The sequence below is a fragment of the Haliaeetus albicilla genome, chromosome 16 (assembly GCF_947461875.1).
Source record: "Haliaeetus albicilla chromosome 16, bHalAlb1.1, whole genome shotgun sequence".
NCBI lineage: Eukaryota > Metazoa > Chordata > Aves > Accipitriformes > Accipitridae > Haliaeetus > Haliaeetus albicilla.
The window spans coordinates 23980384-24001877 of NC_091498.1; the positions used below are offsets into that span (position 1 = coordinate 23980384).

The following is a 21494-nucleotide window of genomic DNA, read 5'->3' on the forward strand; positions in this document are numbered from 1 at the left end:
GCGGGGGTAAGGTCCGCCTCGCCCCGGAGCCCCCCGCGGGAAGGAGGGCGAGAGCCGGCGGCGGAGGCAGCGCCCCTCTCCGCCCGCCGGGGACGGCCCCGCTCCTCATCTCTCCCGGCCGCTCACCTTCACGGATCGGGCCGCGCTGGCGTCCGAGCTGGAGCTGCCGCCGCCGCCGCCGCCGCCCTGGGCATGTCCGGGAGCGCCACGGGGAAGCGCCGCTCCGGCCGGGCTCAGCCCCTCACCCCCGCCGCTCCTGCTGCCGCCGCCGCCTCGGCCGCTGCCATCTTGTCCTGGCGGCTGGGAGGGAAGAGCCCCAGCTCAGCCCGCTCGGCAGCCCGGGCCTCCGCCTCATCTTCCCGGGGAGGGACCCAGCCCGCCCCCGGCCGCCGCCTCCTCCGCCTCCGCCTCCTCCCGCCTCCGCCGCTGCCCTGCCCGCGGCGGCCTAGCGGCGCCCGCCGCCGCCCATCGCCCCGGAGCGGGCGGGACGAGGCCCCGCCGAGCGCCGCGGAGGGGGGGCCCGCGGGGGCCGCGCCGCACCGAGGCCCCCCCCGCTCCGGCGTTGCCCCGGCCCGGGGCCCAGCCTGCGGGGCCCAGCCTGCGGGGCCCGCCCGCCCGCTCGGCTCCGCCGCCCGGCTCCGCCGCCCGGCCCGGCGCGGCGCCTCGGCGGCAGCGCCCCCGCCCGGCCCCGCCGTGTAGCGACGCCCGCCGCAGCCGGGAGCCGCCCCGCGCCGCCGCCCTCCGCTGCCGTCGCCGGCGCTGCGAGGGTTCCCCTCTCCCGAGCGCGGCGAGCCCGCCGCCGCCCCGAGCCCTCTCTCGGCCCCGAAGCGGGGAAGCAAAACTTCAGCGCCTGGCGCTTAGCCTGCCCTGCCGCACCGGTGAGGCGAGGCAGGCGTGTGGCCATCGTCTCCCCTCGCAGCGGCTTAGCCGAGGCAGGAGCCCCTGCCTCCGCGCCGCCGGCTGACGGTTCCCCGGGGGAATCCGTGGAGATGCTCCTACCGCTAAGTCTCCTCTGCCCGCCCCGGTCTGTCACCGCCGGGAGGAAGGCAACCTCGTGCTTTCTGAGAGCTCCCCGAGGAGCACCTGCAAAGCCCCTACCAGTCCGCCAGTGATGGCAGTCCTCACCACCAAACACCAAACGGTGAGCTCTTCTTCCCCACCTCGTTAGCTGCCAACTCCCGTAACAGTCACAGACAAGTAAGGTGCGTGATGGGGAAACTGGCGTCGGGGAGAAGACCCGACTCTCAAGACCTGCAGCTTAGAAGATGAATGAACACGTGAACTCCATATTCGTTTAAATGAGCGCTCTTGCTTTACAAGATGAAGAGTCTCCCCTACCCAGCCCCCCAAAATAACTGTAAAGCACCAACCTTCTAGATCTGGTCTGCCATCTTTCCCTGACGAGCAGTCCCTGCCACATTAGCCAGGTACTGTCAAACGCACCACTTGCTATACAAGTAACAGGACGGAGCGGATGTAATGACTATTTTGTGCCCCACGTTACAGTTCAGCATTTTGCCTTGCTCAACTCTTGACAAAATAACAGGATACACCCTCAGTAACAACGTGCTCCTAATATTATACATCATTTAAATATTAGTGGTTGGTTGTAGGACTGGTCAACTTCTGCAAACAGCATTCTTGACCCTGAATAGTATTCAGCTGATGTGGGGCGAAGAAGGAATTTCTGTTTGCCTGTAAAGTAGTTAGCCCCAAGATAAATCCTTGGCTACAGCTACAACTGGACATCACATGCTTGTCCACTTCTTGCCAAAAATAACCAACCATTTCTTTATTTACTTGCACAACTACATGTACTCTCCTATTTTTCTCTCGCTACTTGTTCCAGTATTTTCAACGTGTGTCTGCTTGATTTTAACCTTTATTTAGGTCCAATCCTTGTAATAAAGATTGTCAGGATGCTAAGTCAGAATTTGAATTAATTAATTGGAGAAGACCGACTTATTGTACGGAAGTACTAAAACCTAACATGGCAGTTACTACCGTAACACCACCAATACTCAGTCTTGTAAGTAATGAGACATGTAATTTAGGGGTGGGGAAAAATAGGTGGCTGTCAATGTTAGTAAATTATAGCTCTCACACATCTTTTGCTTACTAATTTTATAAATATTAATCAAACTTATTCATATACACATTTTATTAACATATAATCTATTTTAGAAGACTTTAAATGTTGATAAATATTCTTGATTACTTGACCACACAAACTCTAAAATGACTTAACAAAATAAAGCATTAAGTATATGCTGATTCAATCTCTTTCATCTGCAAACATAAATTGGCATACATGTCACCCCAAATTAAACACTTGTGATCTACTGAAAAAAAAAAAAAAAGCCTCCTTCTCAGCTACTAACTAGTCTTGACATATTTTTTACAGCTATTTTTTAGGAACTATTTTTAGCAATTTTCTTATTTTCCACCATGCAACTTCTTATAGTTTGATAACCAAAATGATCCAAATATGGTTGTAAACTTGAATGATACTGATCCTCTAAAAATAGACAAAATTATGAATCCAATGCTCTCCTGATATATTTGTACAATTTCCACCAACTTTCAGAAACAGCTTTTAATTTAGGTTTAGAAAAGAAGGGGGTGATTTGGGGGCGATTATCCTCTCTCGTTATACTGGTCTCTCTCTGGAGTTTTGAGCTGGTCATGTTTGCTAAATAACAGAGCCTCCCAAAACATCTCACCACTGTCAGTTTTTTCCTCATGTTCCAGTTTTTGCTAATCAGATCAAGCTAGACTTCCACTCAACCTGCAATGGCAGTATCACCAGCATGTAATCAAACTCTCAGATCTCTTCGAAACTCCTTCAGCTGCTTTGTGGAGCACAGCATCTCTCTGAAGATCCATTATTTGTCCTTAACTTGGGAGCTGTTTCGATTAAAGGCTTCCTTGCGTTCAGTGCAAATTTCATCATACTTTGGACTAAAGGGCCTAAACAGCATGAAAGGTCTGGCTAGTGCCAACGCAAGCTGAAGCGCTGAACCTCCTCCATCAGTCAACTACTCATAAGGCTTACTTTGGCCACAGAGTTTTTAACTACCCACAGCATGTGGTAAGTCTACCTAAGATACACCAGTGAGTGTTAAACGCTCTGATGAACATTTCTACCAGAGGTTTAATACAACTGTGTCTGAGAAGCCCTTGCATGATTTTGTCATCTGAAAAACAGTAAAACACCTCCTCGTCCTGTTTTCTCTTGGCAGGCACATTTGTGCTGGTAGGTGACTGAGGGGTTAATACGGAAACTCCTGTTACACCTAAGTAATGTGGACTACTGATACCATTTGGAGGGGAGTGTTTTGTTTCAAAGTACTTAAGTAACTCAGTGGAAGGAGGCCCATGTCATTTAGATTCATTTATAAACTTCAGCATTGAAACACACACCTCCATAGGCTCTTTGTTCCTACTTGTTCCTATAACTCTGCAGAGGATAAGCAGTAGTTAGGTGTGAGTGCTCAGAGTGGAAAGAAGAAACAGAAGTTACAGAAGAAGGTATTTCCAATAGATGTAATCTTTTATGCAGCAAATGAGATGATCTGAGGACAAACACAGGCTAGAAGCATTTGGCACACCTACCAATGACATTTTGTGCTATTTTTGTTATCAAAATCCCAAGCGTAGACACAGACGGAAAATGCTTTGGCTAGAACAATTTGTTTTACTCATCAAACTGCTATAAGCTGTATCATCAAAACACTTTTTACAGCCAGTATGAGTTGTTTATATCGGCTTATGAGTTGCTTATATCAGCTGGACTCTTAATTCTTGAACGAACTTGAGTCCTGAACAAGGCTGTGCTATTAGAGCTGCCCAGAGGAGCAAAGCCACAAAGATAAGGATGGGAGAAGGCAAGACCATAGGGCTGTAATTCCATCCACCAGGCCCTTCACTCAGTCGCTAATAGCATAGGGTGCAATTGCATGAAACAGCAAGCCACACTCAAAGTTCATCACTGTGAAAAGGGAGAGAACTGGTCTCTCACAATTTTTTATCTGCTCTCCACACATGCAGTTAAATTCTCCCAGTGCTGGTATTGAACCTCCCATTTAGCAGATTCAGCTTGCCCAGCAAAAAAGGGGTTTTCTTGGGTGAGTTGCATCAGCTCAGGAAAATACTCAAGGAATGTCAGAGCTAGCACAAAGAGAAAGGCAGGGTTTTTCCTTCTCAGCTAGTAGGTAGGGCTGCGCAGACTTCAGTTTAGTTTTCTGGGTAGAAATTACGAAATCCAAACAACCCAGAAGCATGTTGGTTGGCAACGCATTGTTGTGACCACTGAAGGTATCCAGGCTGTAGTGACCTAACCTGAAGAGTACGAGCAGCAAGTACAGATCAACAAAAGGAGGGTGGAACAGGGGAAGGTTCCACTTCAATTTTCATTTTTTTAAAACTTTCAGGCCATAGTCTTTAGTCTTTCCCACAGTATTTAGCAATATCTGTTAAGCAGGGAATTAATTCGTGGTAGGATTTCAAATTATAGTATTACTTTTCTGTTTTTCACATTGGCTGAAATTTTGTATGCTTACAATATTTATCCTCCCAAAACAGAGATAGGACTGGACAAAGTCAACTATTTTTTATCCTTGCAATTCCTTATGCAAAGTTTTGGGGTTTTTTTAAACTGATGTAACTGTCACTGGAGTATGACTTGTATTATGAGAAACAACCATTCAATGTGATGCATTTGGATTAAAACTTTTCAAGATCCAAATTCCTGCTGACACCTGTAAAAGGATCAGAGTTAAACTGATAAAAAGTGCTTTTTTAAAACATAAAAATTTAAATTTACACTTTCCACTGATTATCATCATATTCAAATAAAAATAGTTCAAAGATCCGCAGATCCCCTCCCCATAGATTTGTTTGCTAGACATATCCAAAATCCAACCTTCTGTCGCTGGGCATAAATGGAAAATAACTTTCAAATTTAAAGCAAACATACACTTTGCTCTTTTTTGCAACAACTGGAAGGTCAGTTGAGAAGCTCTGTATTTCCTTAATTAAATAACTCACACAGGTTTCTCTATGCAGTTTACATTATTTAAGCCATTTGCAAAAATAAGCACAGATATTCAAACAAATTTCAGCTTTTACTTCCACTTCATTTTTTTTGCATCAGAATACTACTTTCTTTACTGAAATAGCTTTAATACAGGACTAAAAATAAAGGGGGAGGGGGAGGCATTTTGTTTATTGCTTGCTGTTTAACTTGCAAGTTAAACAGCCTGGCTCCGCCGCAAGATTTAAAAGCTGCAAAGGACAGAAGACACCTTCCATGAGCTAGTGGTGGTTTTTGGGGCTTTGTGCAAGGGGCACGTTCATGCTGATGTTCATTTCACAAAGACATCACTGTTCTTTGTGGACCTCCTAAGGTATGCATGAGGAGCGATCCACTTCTGTGGCTCTTCCAAAGAAGGAAACCTAACTGAAAACGTTCGTCCGCTTGCCTGTCTTTCTGCTTGTTTCTTTCTCAGCACTTAAAAACCAGTTCTAAGGAACCTCACACACACCATCCTGACATAGCTATTTCAAGTTCTACCAAGTGTTAATGGTGACTCTTGGGAAATTCATTTGTCTTGCATACAAAGTTAATGACAGGGTGACTAAAATGGTATGTCTTAGGAAATGCAGAAGACATCTTTAAATCTTGTTGGTTATCATGTAGATAAAAACTGGCTGACTTGAGATGAACTGCCTCTTCTCACTTTGTAATGAATGCTTTCCTTAAGAAAAATAATGAACAGCCAATTTTGCACAAGGACTTAGAGCTTTCTGAAAAAACTGTAAGTGATCACCAAAGAAAAAAAGAGCCTTGAAAGAATTGTTAGGTTATGTTTCTTCACTGAAAAATTAAAACAAACTGCAGGAAACCTCTAATGTTTCCTCCAATGGAACCCAACAGAAGCAGATTTGAAGAGTTGGTGCTGAGGACTTGCTATCCATACTAAATGAATACTAACATCCACTGATGGTTAGACCACATCTTCTGGTTTAGTTTCACCCAAAAAGAGTAAAGTTTGCTCATTCCAAGGTTGCTCTGCAATGGAACCAAAGCATGGTAAATTAGGATTCACAAGAGGATCTCTTCAGAAATGCACACCTCATCTGAACTAAAACACTAATCACGTTATTTTTCACATCACAGGAAGGTAGTATGACTACACTAGAGAAGAGTGACATTTATGTACCGAGCAGTAGAAAAAATAGAGAAGTGGAAAAATATCAAGGGTTTATCTTGAAGTTACATAAATAATTACTATTTCAATCTAGGATTTGCAGAAATTTATTTTTTTTTTAAATAATTGTTTTCAACCTTATTGTTCTTTTAAGTGCCACAGCTGTTGAAACAACCAACTGGGACAACTATATTTAAAAAAAATGGCACCCTGCCAATTGTCACAGATGATTTTGTTCAGGGATACTGTGAAATGCTTATTTCTCTGCTTGTGCTCATATTACATCAATAGGTGTAGATCTGACAGATGCTTCAGTGCTGTGTCTTAAACTATGCTAAGTTCTTGTTCATAGTTACAAAGGATCATAAAGAATTAGAGTAATGCAATATTCTACAGGGTAGTTTAAACATCATTACTGGATCATGGATATTTAATATTCACATTTTTCTTCTCTCTCTCCAGCAGGAAAATAATTTTAAGTGATTGTTAGGATTAACAAATGTTAAATGTGTACAAAAATCTGGTATGGTTTTATTTTTGAGGCACTTGGCAAGGACAAATAATATATTTTACAATATCAGAATACTCCACAACAAAACTGTGAGAATCTGATATAATCTGAGAAAGATAACATCTAAGGCAATCAATGAAAAATAAGAATTACAACACAGAATCACACTGACAAATTTAAAAAATATATATGCAGCTTTAAAATTGCTGGCATTAAAGTCTACGCTAAATTTTGGAGCCAAGTAGTAGAAATAATCCATTACCAAATTAATGATATCAAAACATTGGAAAAAAGTATTTTTACTTAACGTAAAAAGTTAAAACCACATGGAAACAGTTTTTCTATGAAAGAGAAAAATGGCTTTTTTAAATAAAAAACTTATTTCAGACTAAAATTCAAATGATGAAGTGCTAATTTGTAAAATCTTTAATAGAAAATATTGTATTTTTTACTCTTGTTTTGAAATGAGCATAATTTCTGCACCCTACACTTGGGAATATTTATAGGGTACAATCCACTAATATTACCAACCATTTCCTTTTTACAGTTGAGTAATCACTTCTTTTTTTAGTGACTGATACATTGCAAGATCAAGGGTTGCAGACAGATGAACACCATAAATGTTCCAGCTGACCTCACTTTCCAAAATGCATCATTCCTACAAATAAACGTCATTAAACATAAGCTGGCAGTCAAATTACAGAATTAAAACATAATCCTGCGTTACTGAAGTGAGTAGTTGCTTATTAGCAGGTCTACTGACTCCAGGAAAACTATTTACTAGAATAAAGATTCCTGGGGTTGTGCTTTTGGGACATACTCCAAAGCCTTTTAAAGTAAATAGACTGATTAACTGACTCCTAGTTCAGGCTGATGTTTCATCGTGGCAAAGAGAAGAAGTTTTATCTTAAAGGAGAATATATCACTCTCCTCCACAAACCACAGCAGACAGGAGTGAAGCCTAGTTTAACTCTGGCAGGCACTGAATTGCATCCAAGCCTATTTTAGAATTAAATGGTAGAAGACCTCATTACCTGGGTCCCTCCAACCTCACTGTGAAAGCACTTGAGGACCAAGCCAGGGCTTTGCTATCAGCAGCTACAGTCCAACCACATTAAAACCAAAAAACAAACCAAACAAAAACACCCTTTTGTTGCACTGGTGTAAGGTCCTGTTACTAATCTGTGAGTGGCACAAACCCTTCCTGAGAAGCAGTTTTACCCGAGTCAATTTGCACATGGCTTGCAAATGTTCAACTACACCCTCCTTTAATAGTTTGATACATCAGGAACTTACCCATATGTTCTCCTACTTTTTAAAAGCAGATATCTCGAAGTCTTCCTTATTTTCCCCCCATGAGACGTCATTAATGAAATACCAGTTAAAAATATCTTCCAAAGATTTAAATTACCACATTAGAGACTCTCCTCCTAGAATGAACAACAGAAAAGACACGTTTTAATTATGAGTTATGAAACCAGATCAAACCATTTTAAGGAAAAACATTTCCTTCTTTAGCAAAGAACATATTTTCCTATAAATGTGTTTATTCTGAGATACAAATATTCTAATGAAATTTTTCCAAATGTTAAAAACCTAACTTGTGCTTATTTTTTTCTTATTCTTCTGTTCCAAACCACTAACAGTCCAAATCTGTTCCAAAGGAAAATGTGATGTTCAGCAGTAGTTTAATGAATTGTTTTGACCAAGTGAAATACACCATGTCCACTCCTAGTAATGAGACACTTGGCAGAAAGTATCACATCACAAGAACAATAGCAGCAGACTGTCATTGTAGTCCACAAAATACTGTAACCTCTGAGCAATCTCTCTTCGAACAATGGAGGGGAAGATAAGGTAACATTTCTACTTAGCTAACCGCATGTGCAGTTGGTGGTGGCGGTGCTTTAGCCTGTAACATTTTACGTTTATAAGCATTTTAATCATAGGAAAAGGTTTATAAATATTTTCATTTGCTTTTATTTTTTTAACATACTGTTGTTAGCAAGACTTAAAGCTCATGTTATTTTCTGACTTAGATTACAAAGACTTTTAATTAAACAATAAATGTTTTAGTATAAAATACACTAAAATATCATCACAGCATCAGTTTTTGAAGATGACATGTCTACCCATGTGACATTTTAACTAGATTTGGGGTGAAGGCAGACAGGAAATATGTTTGGTTTTCTGGCTTTATCATCTTTTGACATAATTACCACTCTCTGTTATTGGAACAGGGAGTACGACCCTACACATACATGATCTGATGTTTTACAGAAGATGAGAGAGCAGAAGTGGAAAGGAAAATGGCAAATATCTATAAATAAAAACATGGTCATAGACGTCATGTCATGCTCAACACTAAAATGAATGGCAATGAGATACAACAGGTGAGAAAATTAAAGAACAGACACTGCAAAGCATCAAACATTACTGCTACACCAGGAAGACTGAGCCTTGCTAGATCATTATGAGATTTTACTGAACGTGTACATGCAAAAGTTTTAATGTTATCTTCAGTGTTTTACAACAACAATGAAATGATCTTGCTGTAGCTTCTCTTGGAGGGGATCACAACTAATGGAAGAATTGCCATCAGGACACAGAGGCACAAGGAAAGGCCCACAGCATCAGCCTCAGATGCTATTTAAAACAGACTGAAGGTCTCAAGAAAACAGAAAATTGGAGATCCTTCTACAAATATGTTATTTTTGTCAACACTGTACTTGTGACTTAGAAAACACCATTTTGACAGTTCTAATATGTGCACTGAACCTCAAGACCATTTTCAGATTATTTTTTTTTTCAATACAAACTACATCTGTCTTAGAATAAGATAATGAACTGGCATGTGTTACATAAATAGTACATCTGCCAGGGATTACAGTACTTCCATTTATACATATTGTGCCACATTTTAAAAAGGAAAAGGTGTATGGCTATTCTAGATAAATACAATATCGTAAGTGTAAATTAATTTATCCTTTTCCTACTTCAATGACAAAAAGCACCTTTGTAGACTTAATTATTTTTCTATATAGATTTTAGAAAATAATTTTAAAATTAAAAAAAAAACCAAAAAACAAAAACCCCCACCCAAATCTGAGAGTAGCTAGATCTTTTAATTAAAAATATGCTTTGTTACTCAATTGAATTTATTATTCAATTTCATAAATGTTAAACACTGTAATCTGTAGTTCTTATTCTGGATAATATCTCAATATGTGTTAAAAGTGCATCCTGTGAGGAAATATAACACCTATCACTTGTGTTTCACAAAAATACCTACAAGCAGCTCAAGGTCATAGCTAAAAGGGCAAGTGTTAGGGCACAGACTGAAATACCCCAAAATTAAGACATGAAAAGGAGCAGAAAAAAGCACTACTTAATCAACAGGTATGGATTTTTCAACTAACCTGTCTATAGAGTAAAAGCAACACCGTTTAATTCATTGAATGTGGTTTAAGGTATTTATTTGTGAGCTGCAAGTACTTAGTTCACATGTGTATAGCCAGTTTTGTATCTGTTTTTATTCACTTGTTTATCATTTATACTGAAGCAGGGATTACAAAACAGGGAAAGGACATGCAGATGTCTTGGGAAGCGGCATCCCAGATCGTGGAAACAGAGTCATTACTCGGAGAGAAATCTTGCAGGTTTCCCCACAGGACAGAGGTACCAAGCGGATGGAAGGTCTGTGTTCAGCACAGTCTCCATGGCAACAGCGGTGGGCATCGCACCCAGGGTACCACATCCCACACTCCAGCCAATGTGCAAAAAAGCAGTCCTGGTGTTGGTTTTGCTCTCCCCCCTATACCTCATAGAGTTTCCTTTTATGCCTCGTTTTCCTCTCTGTAGTTATTGATCACACAGTATGATTATCACCACCGCCAGCACTATTAGCCATTAATCATAATACATTCAGGAACAGCCCAGGGGGATCAGCAGCATCAGGGCTGGGCATAAACTTTCTAACATCCCATTGTAGAAAGGAAGTTAACGGACAGTTATGCACAACACAAGCAATGCTGGCTAAATTAATTCCTGGTGCAAATCCATTACAGTCAGTAAAATTATTTCTAGGATGAATATGGCTCCAGATGCTTATTGATTACTGAAGAAAATTTGCACACTGAATATTTTATTTATCAAGTTTCTTATGTGTACAGCTATTAAGATCAATGCTGGAATAACAGTAAAAGTTCAATTTTCATTCAAATATCTCCTGGTGCTTTGTGTGTTATAACTACTACAGAAGACTCAATCAAAATCACATGATGCTTAAATTAAATTACTAATTAACAGGAGTTAGTGGAAATACACAGAATATTAGTATTAATTTTAATAGACATAGAGACAGTAATATTAGCAGAATAGACCAAATTCTGGACCAGATTTTCATCATCAGGAGTCACCTAAAATATAAAACAAAATTAGGGCTTCTGAATTAAATCTTACAGAGCTTGCTATCTAAGTATCAGACAAGAGACAACAGATGGATTCAGATAGAAAAAGGGGGTATACAAGGAAAAAGGAGACAATGTTGGCCAGCACTGTGGGCAGAGTCATATCAGTGCACCAGCTGCCCACCTGCCTCAGGAGTCCTTATTTCCTGAAGGAAGAAAGTTTGCCAGTGCCAGTGGTATTCATTATTGTAGGGCGGCCAACATTTTTCCCTCTCTTGAAAGACAAAAATGTGTATACCATGTAAAGCCCAAGAAATATAATACCAGTCTCACTGAAATCTTCAGAAAGTACATCACTGACATGAGTGGGATCAACATTTTACTCAGTATTTTCCCATTCAACTGCTGATTACATTTGTATCAACATACCCTCAAAAGCCAGTACTTGGGAGATCAAAATTTACTGAGAAAAGTATAACAAAACCCCAGCAAACCTGGATTGCTAGTGTGGTTCCATTCATCATTACATGCCATAAAGACATGGAAATCAGCTTTTTATAGCCTGGCATGATGACAGCTATTTACTTGTGAATTTAAAAGCAGTATAAATATTTTTGTTTTAATACATGAAATGTAACTATCAGTCATCAAACATTCTTCACCATTTAAATGCATTTCTTTAGCAGATGCAAATTCCTGTATTATACTAGAAACTAATAACTGTTTCACAGCAGGGTATGAGTAGCTCTTCATTCATTTTTTATTAAATAGTTGTATCTATTACATGTGTGAACGATCGCTTTAGCTGCTTATATGAGGCTTTTAAGCCAGAATAGCAGTCCACTCAGCAGATGATACTGAAAAGCACTAGTTTAGTTCAATAACTACTTCTTTAACTTTCTCACGTTTCATTTTCAAGCTCAAAATATTATCTTTATTTAAAAATACAGTAGAAAATTGCCTAGTTATCTAGTTCTTTAACAGTGTACTTCTTAGTATCTAAGGCACTTAAAACTAATTTAATCACTGCACTAAGCGTGCTTAAAAATGAGCTGGTTAACACATGTCCCTTAACCGATTTGCTCTATATACCTAAGAAAAAAAAATCAGCTCCTAGCTGTATTTCTGATCAGTGATGGAGTATCTTGATTGCAGCAACCTGGTCATTTATCCTGCTCACTTTTCATTTCAGTAAGTGTGTGTTTTAACAGTAGCCTCAGAAATGCCTTCTGGTCTAGCAGACTCAATTCTGTCATTTCTAGCATCATTTGCATTTACATTATTTACAATGATTTTACATTGCCTTTTGTACCTTATTACCCTCACTAAGTGACTATGGAATCAAACTCACTCATTAAAACATCTTTGGCAAAGCTCCTTTCTGAATAATACTTTTCATTTAGTTTCTTTTCAGCGGATAAGCTTGATGTTTATTAGACAAACAATAGTGAAGTTGTGAGGCTTCCGAAGTGATTTATTTTTGAGACCTCTTTCTAACCTTTTATTTTAAATCTTAATTTGGAATTAGTTTAACATGAGAAAGTGAAATCTATTTTTCACTCTAATCCTAAATCAATATTAGCTCAGAGAATTATTTTATCTGAGCTAGAGAGCATATATTTTACCATTAAATGTAAGCTGTGGCAGTAAATGTATCTAATGCTGCTTAAAAATAATCAATTTCAGTCCATAGAAAACTCACAACTTCCTATTTCCATAAATCACAATGAGAAGTCCACCTCTCCGCCCCCCCCCTTAAAATAATTTTGTCTCTCTGTAGTCCTTCTTTGCATTTTGGTCTTGCTTAGTTGATGCTAATGGGTACCTAGAAATGAGGTAGTTAACACATCCCCTAAAACGTTTGCTTTGACATCTGTAGAAAGATTCTTCTACCCAAGACATATCAAGACAGCCCTCAGAAGTAATTGAGCTAAAGCATATTGGAAGAAAAACATGATTTAAATGCAACAGTTTGATTATATTGCAACATGTTAACATTATTTATTACAAATATCTACAAAATCACTACACTTTCATGAATCCTTTCAATTTAGTTGAATTGGTCTTTCTTAGTAGAAAAGCAGGTTTAATCAGTATTTCCCAGAAAAGAATGCTAAATATTGCAAAACTTGCTGAACCTAATCTAGGTGCTAATTGAAATAAACTCTCCAAATATTTTACTGTATAAGAGAACCTTACAAATATAATCCCATCCCTGGCATTGGGAATGTGCAAGTATTGCAAATTTTGTGGTTTGGTTTATGGTTTTGTTATTAAAAAATATAAATAAATAAGCTGTTTCCTCTTCCATTGATAGTCACTCCCCTATTATTAAAGCTGTTGAAATGAGTTTGTCTCATGAAGCCAACTGGTACATCCCATCCCACCGCAGGGAGTGCTTACTGACAATGCCTCAGTATCAGTTTCTGACCAAGCCGTGGCTCAGGAAAACCATGGTTGCTGCCCGTCATATATTCATCCTGTTGCTTAGTTATCTGAAAAGCTTCTTAGGAGGCTGTGAATGACAACCACCGACAGTGGATGTGGGGAGCTGCAGCCCACCATCATCCAGAAGACAGACAGAAAGGGAAGACACTCATGCCACAGAGCTTAAGCTCATCTTTCTCTTCCTAGCGGCAAGCTGGTGGGTAGTAATTGTACCATTTTGCCAAAGACTTTTCAATGTTTTTCAAACTGTCCCCTTCTGTCGTGGAATGAGAGGCATATGGCAACAGATTTTGCAGTCACCTGCAGAATTTCCTCTCACTGATGCAGTTTCAGTGCAGAGCTAAACCACTTATGGATGTGTCCACAGTAGCTGTGGTGTTGCTTTATGTCCCTGATGGTCCAGCAACACAGCAGGACTGAAAACCAGCCAAGGAATCAAAGTGAAAAAATGGAAAAATTGTGCCATTTTTTCCCCATCAGAAAGCTTTATAGTAAATTCACTTTCCAGTTAAGGGAAATCATAGTGCTCTGTAGTGGCCTGTCAGGAACTACAAAATCAGCTGTACTATCAGCAAAGTTTTGATTTTCTTTGAATGAGATGATATTAAACTTTACAGTTAGCTCAGTCAACACTGTAGAAATTCAAATTTAATCACATTTAATATTTTTTTATCCTATATTAAGAACACACTTTTCCTGGGCTGCATGTTTATTTTTCCATTTCCAGAGCTCTCCCTCCCACACACTCAAAGGTTAAGACCCTTCCCTTTCTCCTTGTGTGCCATAATTCTGACCGACTCTGGGAACTGAGGTTTCTACAGCGCAGTTTTGTGCCACTGCCATCACAGCCTCCAGCACAGAGGTGTGCCAGGGCACGTGCTGTACTCCAAGCCCGCGTAGCTGCTGGAACGGTCCCCGAGGGGGCTGTCAGACAGAAGCAAACTGGAATAGTTTTCCTCTTTCACAGACATCAACTTGGCTCCTGCTTTAGCTTTAGGAATGGGAAGGCTGTAAAGGTACCACTTAATGATCTGCATTCCCCACTTTTCTCTTCCAACTAGCATTCTGGTTTGTCTTTTCCTGCAGGTTTTAGAAACAACTACGATATTCAATTGATTTCCTATTAAAGGGCATTGTATTCTCAGAGTTAAATTTCTATTATAATTAAGTTTTATTGTCGTTTGGTCTGGGGACATGACAGCGGCTAACCCAATTTGCTTTTATAGATCATATTAGATGAATCATAGATGAAAATTATAAGTTTCCTAGGTCATTCAAGGTGAAATATAATTTCAGATGTAATACCTTCTTATAGAAGAAACAATACATAGATGACTTGAATATTTGCAATAAATTCTAACTAACTGCACTGCAGAAGGAGTAGTGAAAACAGACACTGTTCTTCCAGATCTTGTGCTACATGTATCATATCAAATAGGAAGCTTTGCCCTGACATGTACGAAGCATTGTATAACAGTATGAAATCCAAGCACTGATGAAACTGATTACCACCCACTGAAATGCCCAATTCTTCCCATGCCTTTTTGTGTATTTTTCCCCTCTAGCTGGCTGAGCCACCTAGCTATAGTCCTGAAGCGTCTGTTAGTTTCTGTGTCTCTTACTTATTTCTAGTAAGAATTTTTATTTCTCCTCTGTTTTTTCCTTTCTTATTCCTGAAGAATAGCATATTCTCTAGTAAAAAAAAAAGTTTGAGACAAGGTACACTAATTAGTGAAATGACTTCAACATACGTACTTTAAATTTGTCAAGTTTACACTATACATTATGAAAAAAAAATCTAGAGTAGATCAACTAAGTTATTTTGTACTGACGGTACTACAAAAACTCATTTCACAGAAATAAAATCACAGTTTTGCAATGTAATGAAAAAGAAGAAAAAATTAAAGCTTGGCCAGAAGTATCAACAACATATGCTTTTTATGAAGAGCATACTGCAGGAACCATCTCATCTCCATGAACAAGCATTTACTCATCCTTGTTAGCAGATATGCCTACTTGTCCTGTAACTTAACATTGAATGCCAAATTAAAAACAGATAATACATCATTTGCTGAACAAAACAGAAATTATCCATATAAAAAGTTCATTATTAAAAAGACTCTTAAGAGAATGCCAATATTGATTTGAATTGACTCCAGATGTTACTCTGCTTATTATTTGGAAGGTTGTAAGTTAATTCAGTGGCACTTCACTTTGACACAAAAAAGGTAGGATGCAAAACTGAAACCAGAGTAATAAACTTTGACAGAAAGAAGACATTAATAGGAGCAACCAATGACAAAATAAACTGTAGATCTAAGCAATGGCTAATCAAACCTAAGAGGATTTACCTAATTAATCCTGTGTTGCACAGCTATCCAGATTGCTTTTCCAATCCATATTGTAACTACTCATTACTTACCCTCAGCTTTCTAGAAACAAGTGACATTATCACGTAACAAGCTAAACAGTATTACCTATTTTTGAACTGGTTTACTGTACTACTGTATAAGCAGTTGGCTAATGCACTGCAAAAATAGTTCCAGAACTCCAAACTGTTTGGCATTAGTTTCTTTTTTAAATCACAAACCAAATAGCAACAGTAAACATTAATTATTTGGAGAGTAACATTTGCCTTTAGAAGGGAACCTCTTTTTTAAAAGAAATTGAGGAAAAAGAACTTCATGTCTGCATACTTCATGTTTGGTTTTGAGTTCATCAAAGAAAACGTACAGGCTAACAAGAAGTGTATTGTCAAAGAAACCCAAATGGTTACAGTTTAAAGGCTGCTCTAATTGATAAATTTAAAATATCTGACAAAGAAGCTTCAGAATGTGGCAGGTGTGTGTCATGTATAGTTTTACTGTCTAAGTAAAGCAAACATATGAAGAGATTAAAAAAATAGATTAAGTGTTTTATAAGCTACTGCTAGCCTACACTAGCCAGCTGAAGGCTTTAAATAATTTAATCCCTTCAGCAACTGCCAGTCCCAACTGCAATACTGAAACAAGGTCTGAATTCAGTTTGAAACCAAACAGGTGCAGTCTAATACTGCTTCCTTAATTCAGCTACTGATCTATGTTTATGCTTGTAGAGGACAGCATATTCTTAAATTCACCATGGCATTAATTAAATTAGTCTAAGTGCCTCTTGTTTTATCCCATCTTCTACTATCAAATTTACCTCAGACAGTACTCTGTTTCTTTCCCCTCCCCTCCAGAAATGCTCTTCGCGTCAGATGGAAGACAAAGAGTTCTCAAAAAGCTTTTAAAATAGATTTTTCTTTATATAGAACTTATATAAAAATACAAAATAAACCATGGAAACTGACCAATGCAAGACATTTAATACTGATTTTATTAGCCTGAATTTTAATATTTGGAAGTGGAAGAAGGTATACAAAGTTAATGGCAAGCAAAGTCTCTAATGGCATATCACCACTTATATTTGGTCTTTTCTTTGGATAATCCAGGCAATTTAAGTTGCACCTCATACAAATAAGCTATTTCTCATTTCTATGTGCTAATTACTTTTACCAACATTTGCTAGTAGCACAAGCCAATGCATATTGCCAAAAGTAATAATTCACCAGAAAAAAAAGGTCAAAGTAAAAAAGCAGCACTACCATGAAGCTTCTACCAACAGTAACAGGGATGGGGGTTTTCCCCCTTTTTCAAGTCAGGGACAGTTAAACAAAGCACAGGGAAACGCTGCTTAGTATCCTACTTCCCACAGAAGTTTAAAGGCTAACCTGTATTTTTCTCCAATCACAGGACAAGAGAAGAGGAAACCTCCCATCACCTTACTTTTTTCACTCTGCCAATTGAGCTGGAAGATGAGACAATTCAAGGCACGACTTCCTTTCCCTTTCTTGCAGCCTGGGGCATGCTCATACTTGGGATGCATAAGGAGAGTTTTCTCTCTCAAGCAATTAAGCACCATGTTTGGCATATGCAAATGAGAGGATAGCATTACCTTTTAATGCAACCTTAATTCAAAATTTTTGCATGCTCAAGTAGTAAGGCACTGGAGTAATGAAGCTAGCTCAGATAGCAGATCATAATTCAATGTCATTCAATCAATCAATCCTAGAATATATCATGCAAGCAACACGCAGGCTTATGAAAATGAAAACAGATTAAATGTACACTAAACCAAAATATTTTCTTAAATCCCAAGCTGCTTAAGATATTAATACCTAGCTAAAAAATGCAAAGATTGTCATCCATAAAAAAATGTCTTGTGACTACAACAAAAAGTGAACTCTGGTGCACCAGCACAGATTTGAATTTCTAATACTATCAGCACATGGATGAACAATACTCTTAAGTATATTAAAAGTATCTTTGAAATCAGGTAGAACACAATTATTTCAACAGTTTTATATATACAAAATGCAACTTCTAATTATTAACCAGTAACTATTCGTTTGATTAAGTAATACAGGCACTGTCCATTCTCTATTTTAAAACTGAATTTATTGAATTGTATTTTTTTTCATAATTCATCTTAATGTTGATGTAATATAGTTTTATTAATATTTGCAGTGTGTTCTTTGATCACACTTGTACTTCAAAGCACTAAATGAATGAATTTTTGGAGCACAGAGCAACCCAAAGTGAATTCAGAGCCAGCGATATGGCTCTACCACTTAGTTTATAGAAACCTGAAATTTAAAATCCAGGTTCAAAACCATCTATTCCAGGATTATGACTTTTGAAAGGAAAAGTTGGGAGGGGAAGAAAATTTACAAAAGACATATTGTTGAAACGCTCACTCAGTGATAATATCTGTATTCTATTAACAAAGCCTACTTTTAATTCAGAACCCCCTATATATCAAATAACTTACAATATTTAGGGTATACAATTTTATTCCTGTAAAAATGTATTTACATGAACAATTTTTAGTCACCTGAATAATCATTGCCTAAGAATTCCCAGTGTAATCTTCTGGGATTAAGAGTTTGCAGAATCAGACCAAAAAACCCAACCCAAAAAACCATGGCATTGCAGTGGTTAAAAACTATACTACTCCATGGAGTTTGAGGGATAAATTAGTGCTTTTATGAAGACACTCACTCCCAGAGATATCCAGTATGAGAAAGTGTGTTAAAGCTACAATGATATAGACCTAGAAACTAAAGCAGTTAGCCAGACATCCAAATCTCAAAATAATAATAGTAGGTTAGTTTAAATTCCAGTCTTTGTGTTTTTAAAGTTCACTTCTTTGTTCTCTTTTCTAAAAGAGTTGCTAAAAAACCCAATCAAACTAAACTTACAATGTATTTTTCAAGAACAGCAAGATTTAGAAGAAAAAAAACCCAACAGCTGCTGTGAAACTTTGAAGAGAGCCTTAAGACTTGTCACTTTTGATCAGAAGGCATTGCAACCTTTCCCTTCTGTGTCTTGTAGAAATTTAAATGGGAGATAGAATCATCTTGGTCCTCTTGCCCACCCCCCTTCTGGCAACATTTGTCCCCAGGTGTACACACATAGCAGGAGAAATTAATACACTTTTTCTTGCCTACTTGTTGTACAGAGGGTACACAATGCTCCTGGTAGCTCTTACACCATCTGATGCCCAAAAGCCAGTCTGACCTCTCATCGAAAGCAGTGTTCCAAATCCATTTTTTCTTCTGTTAAGCTACATCTGCAAATTGGCAAAAAATGTTTGCCTTTGTACAGTATCTTTTTTTCAAAGCCTGCAAATAATGTTTCAAACAAACACTCATGTATTTTAGCAGACAGAATTTGGCTGAGAAGCACAGTGTAGAGAAATCCAGCCCTGCTCTGCTTGTGCCAATGTGAACTTGATCACCAGTTCTTTGAAGTGAATAGTGAAGTCTCAAGTGTCCACTATACCTCTGTAAAAAGAGTACTTATTATACAGGTTAATTAATAGCCTTGTTTTATGGATACTGGAAATAAGAGTAGTACCTCACTTCCTATTCTGTTTGGGTTCCATCCTATGCCCAGTCACCTCAGCATGACAGTCTTCATCTAGGCAAGTAAATGATAGGACTAACGTTTGTCACCTGCAGTTTCTTTTTCCACCCCCTCCAGAGGAGGAAAAGTTAACCTTAAAATAATTCCTCTTGCACTTGAGAGAGCAAGTGGTTAGCTTTGTGTTAGTTCTTCGTTACTGTGAGAATTAATTCCACTGGCAAGCAGCAGCCCCCCTGTTGTCAAGTGACTGTAAGTGATACATAGTAAGTGATACACAGAATGTAAGTAGTGGTCTACATCCAGAACTGCGCTACTGCAACGAAAGGTATTACACCAAAGATTTACCTAAGCTGTGCAACTTTGCATGTTAGCATGGCTCTGGAGCCTGTAACTCCTAGTCACCATTAATAGATGTATGATGCAGTACACCCAGGATGTGTATTTGCTCATTAGACTTTCTTCAGGAATGAAGTATCATTGATTATATGAGCTAACCCTCCCCACAAAAACCTTTACAGTTTCCTCTCACCATGACACAGCTCACCAGATAGCTACTACACATATAATTTTCAGCAGCTGACTAGTATAACACCCACTCTATATGAACACATGTGACCATTCTGAATCCCTCCTGAGAACCATGACATAGTGGCCACATGGTTTTTGTGAGTGCTCTGCTCTCAGTCCAGCCAAGCCCACCTACAATGCAGCAAGCAGCAAAGCCCTGCTAAGAAACTAGCACAGAAAAAGGATTTTTCTGAAAGAAGTCTTGGTCACTTGCGAAGTGTGGCAGAGTAAGGAAAACTTCAAATACTGAAAATGTAATTTCATAGGTATCCTTACTATTATTAGTACTTAGGACTATCATTCTTCCCCCCCCTCACTTTTCCCTCAAGCTCATTTTCTAATTTTTCCTCTTCAGCACTTGTAGTTAATTCTATTTCAAGTTGTGTATGTAGGGTTTTAATTATCTTCTATTTTGGGGCAGTAAAAGATTCTGAATCATCCCACCTTCTGGGAGATTAGTAAATCCAGTGATTACCAACAAAAACGCTGCTGTATGCCTATTATCCATGTTAATTATTCAATTAAAAAATATGCTGGAGCCATCAGCAGGACACTTCCATTTCACGGTTGAATAGAAGAAAAAAAAAGTCTTTCAAAATTGCTCTAAAGCAATTATTTTAAAACTTGTTTCTCAGAGCTAATCTTTCTCCTGTACCTACAGGCTGGTACAATAAAACCTGTGCATGGAGGTCAATGGATGTAGCAGCCCATGCAGAAATCATTCAGTACAGAGGCTAGTCTTGGACACCCCACTAAGATAAAGCCCTCAATCATACTCATTTTTTTTCTTTCTGCATGTGCTTTGAGTAGAATATATTTTGTTTCTGCCTAACCTTTTTAGACACAAGGATGCTGCCACATGTTAGTATCCCTGACAGTCTGCTGGTTTCCGTATTTTGAACATACATTTATGATCATGACAAGAAATTTTAGCCTAATCAAGCTCAGCACCATCAGTAATTCAGAGTCTTTAGAGTGATTTCTCCTCTTCGTAGCACTTCTGTGCTTCAACCTTTATTTTTCTTCCATTTTTTAATCTTGATTTTGCATTTGGAGTGCCTATATGCCATCTTATTGTACGGCTACAGTCTGATACGTGTTGACTGACTAAGCTGGTGAAGAAACCAAGCAGCAGGTGGAAGAGTAGCCTGGGTTGGAGGCCTTTCCTAACAGGCATTTACACTACAGCTAAAACACTCACTGAAATATGCTTCCTCCCAGGTCTTTCAAGCTGGTCTTAAATTAATACGTGCCCTCATACATCATCACCATGGCAAATTAAGCTACTCCAAAACTCCTCCAAATCCTACTAACAAAAACCTGGGTGCATTTCAAAGGAACCTTTCATTTCTGGGATCCGTTTGTGGCACCTGTGGAACAAGTATTAGGCAACACACAG

The 21494-nt window shown here is 39.0% G+C and overlaps 1 protein-coding gene across 2 annotated transcripts in view; it reads right to left on the reverse strand.

Annotated features, from left to right (window-relative positions):
- Window positions 1–21494, reverse strand: part of HIPK3 (homeodomain interacting protein kinase 3) — a 114343-nt gene that overhangs the window by 78490 nt on the left and 14359 nt on the right. Inside the window, exon 2 of one of the 2 annotated variants that reach the window (XM_069803964.1) lies at window positions 8020–8153. In XM_069803964.1, the coding sequence (XP_069660065.1) occupies window positions 8020–8023 (4 nt within the window). In that variant the 5' untranslated portion in view covers window positions 8024–8153. Of the gene's footprint in view, window positions 1–126; window positions 606–8019; window positions 8154–21494 lie in introns of those variants that run through there. The other variant, XM_069803965.1, reaches the window with a different exon arrangement.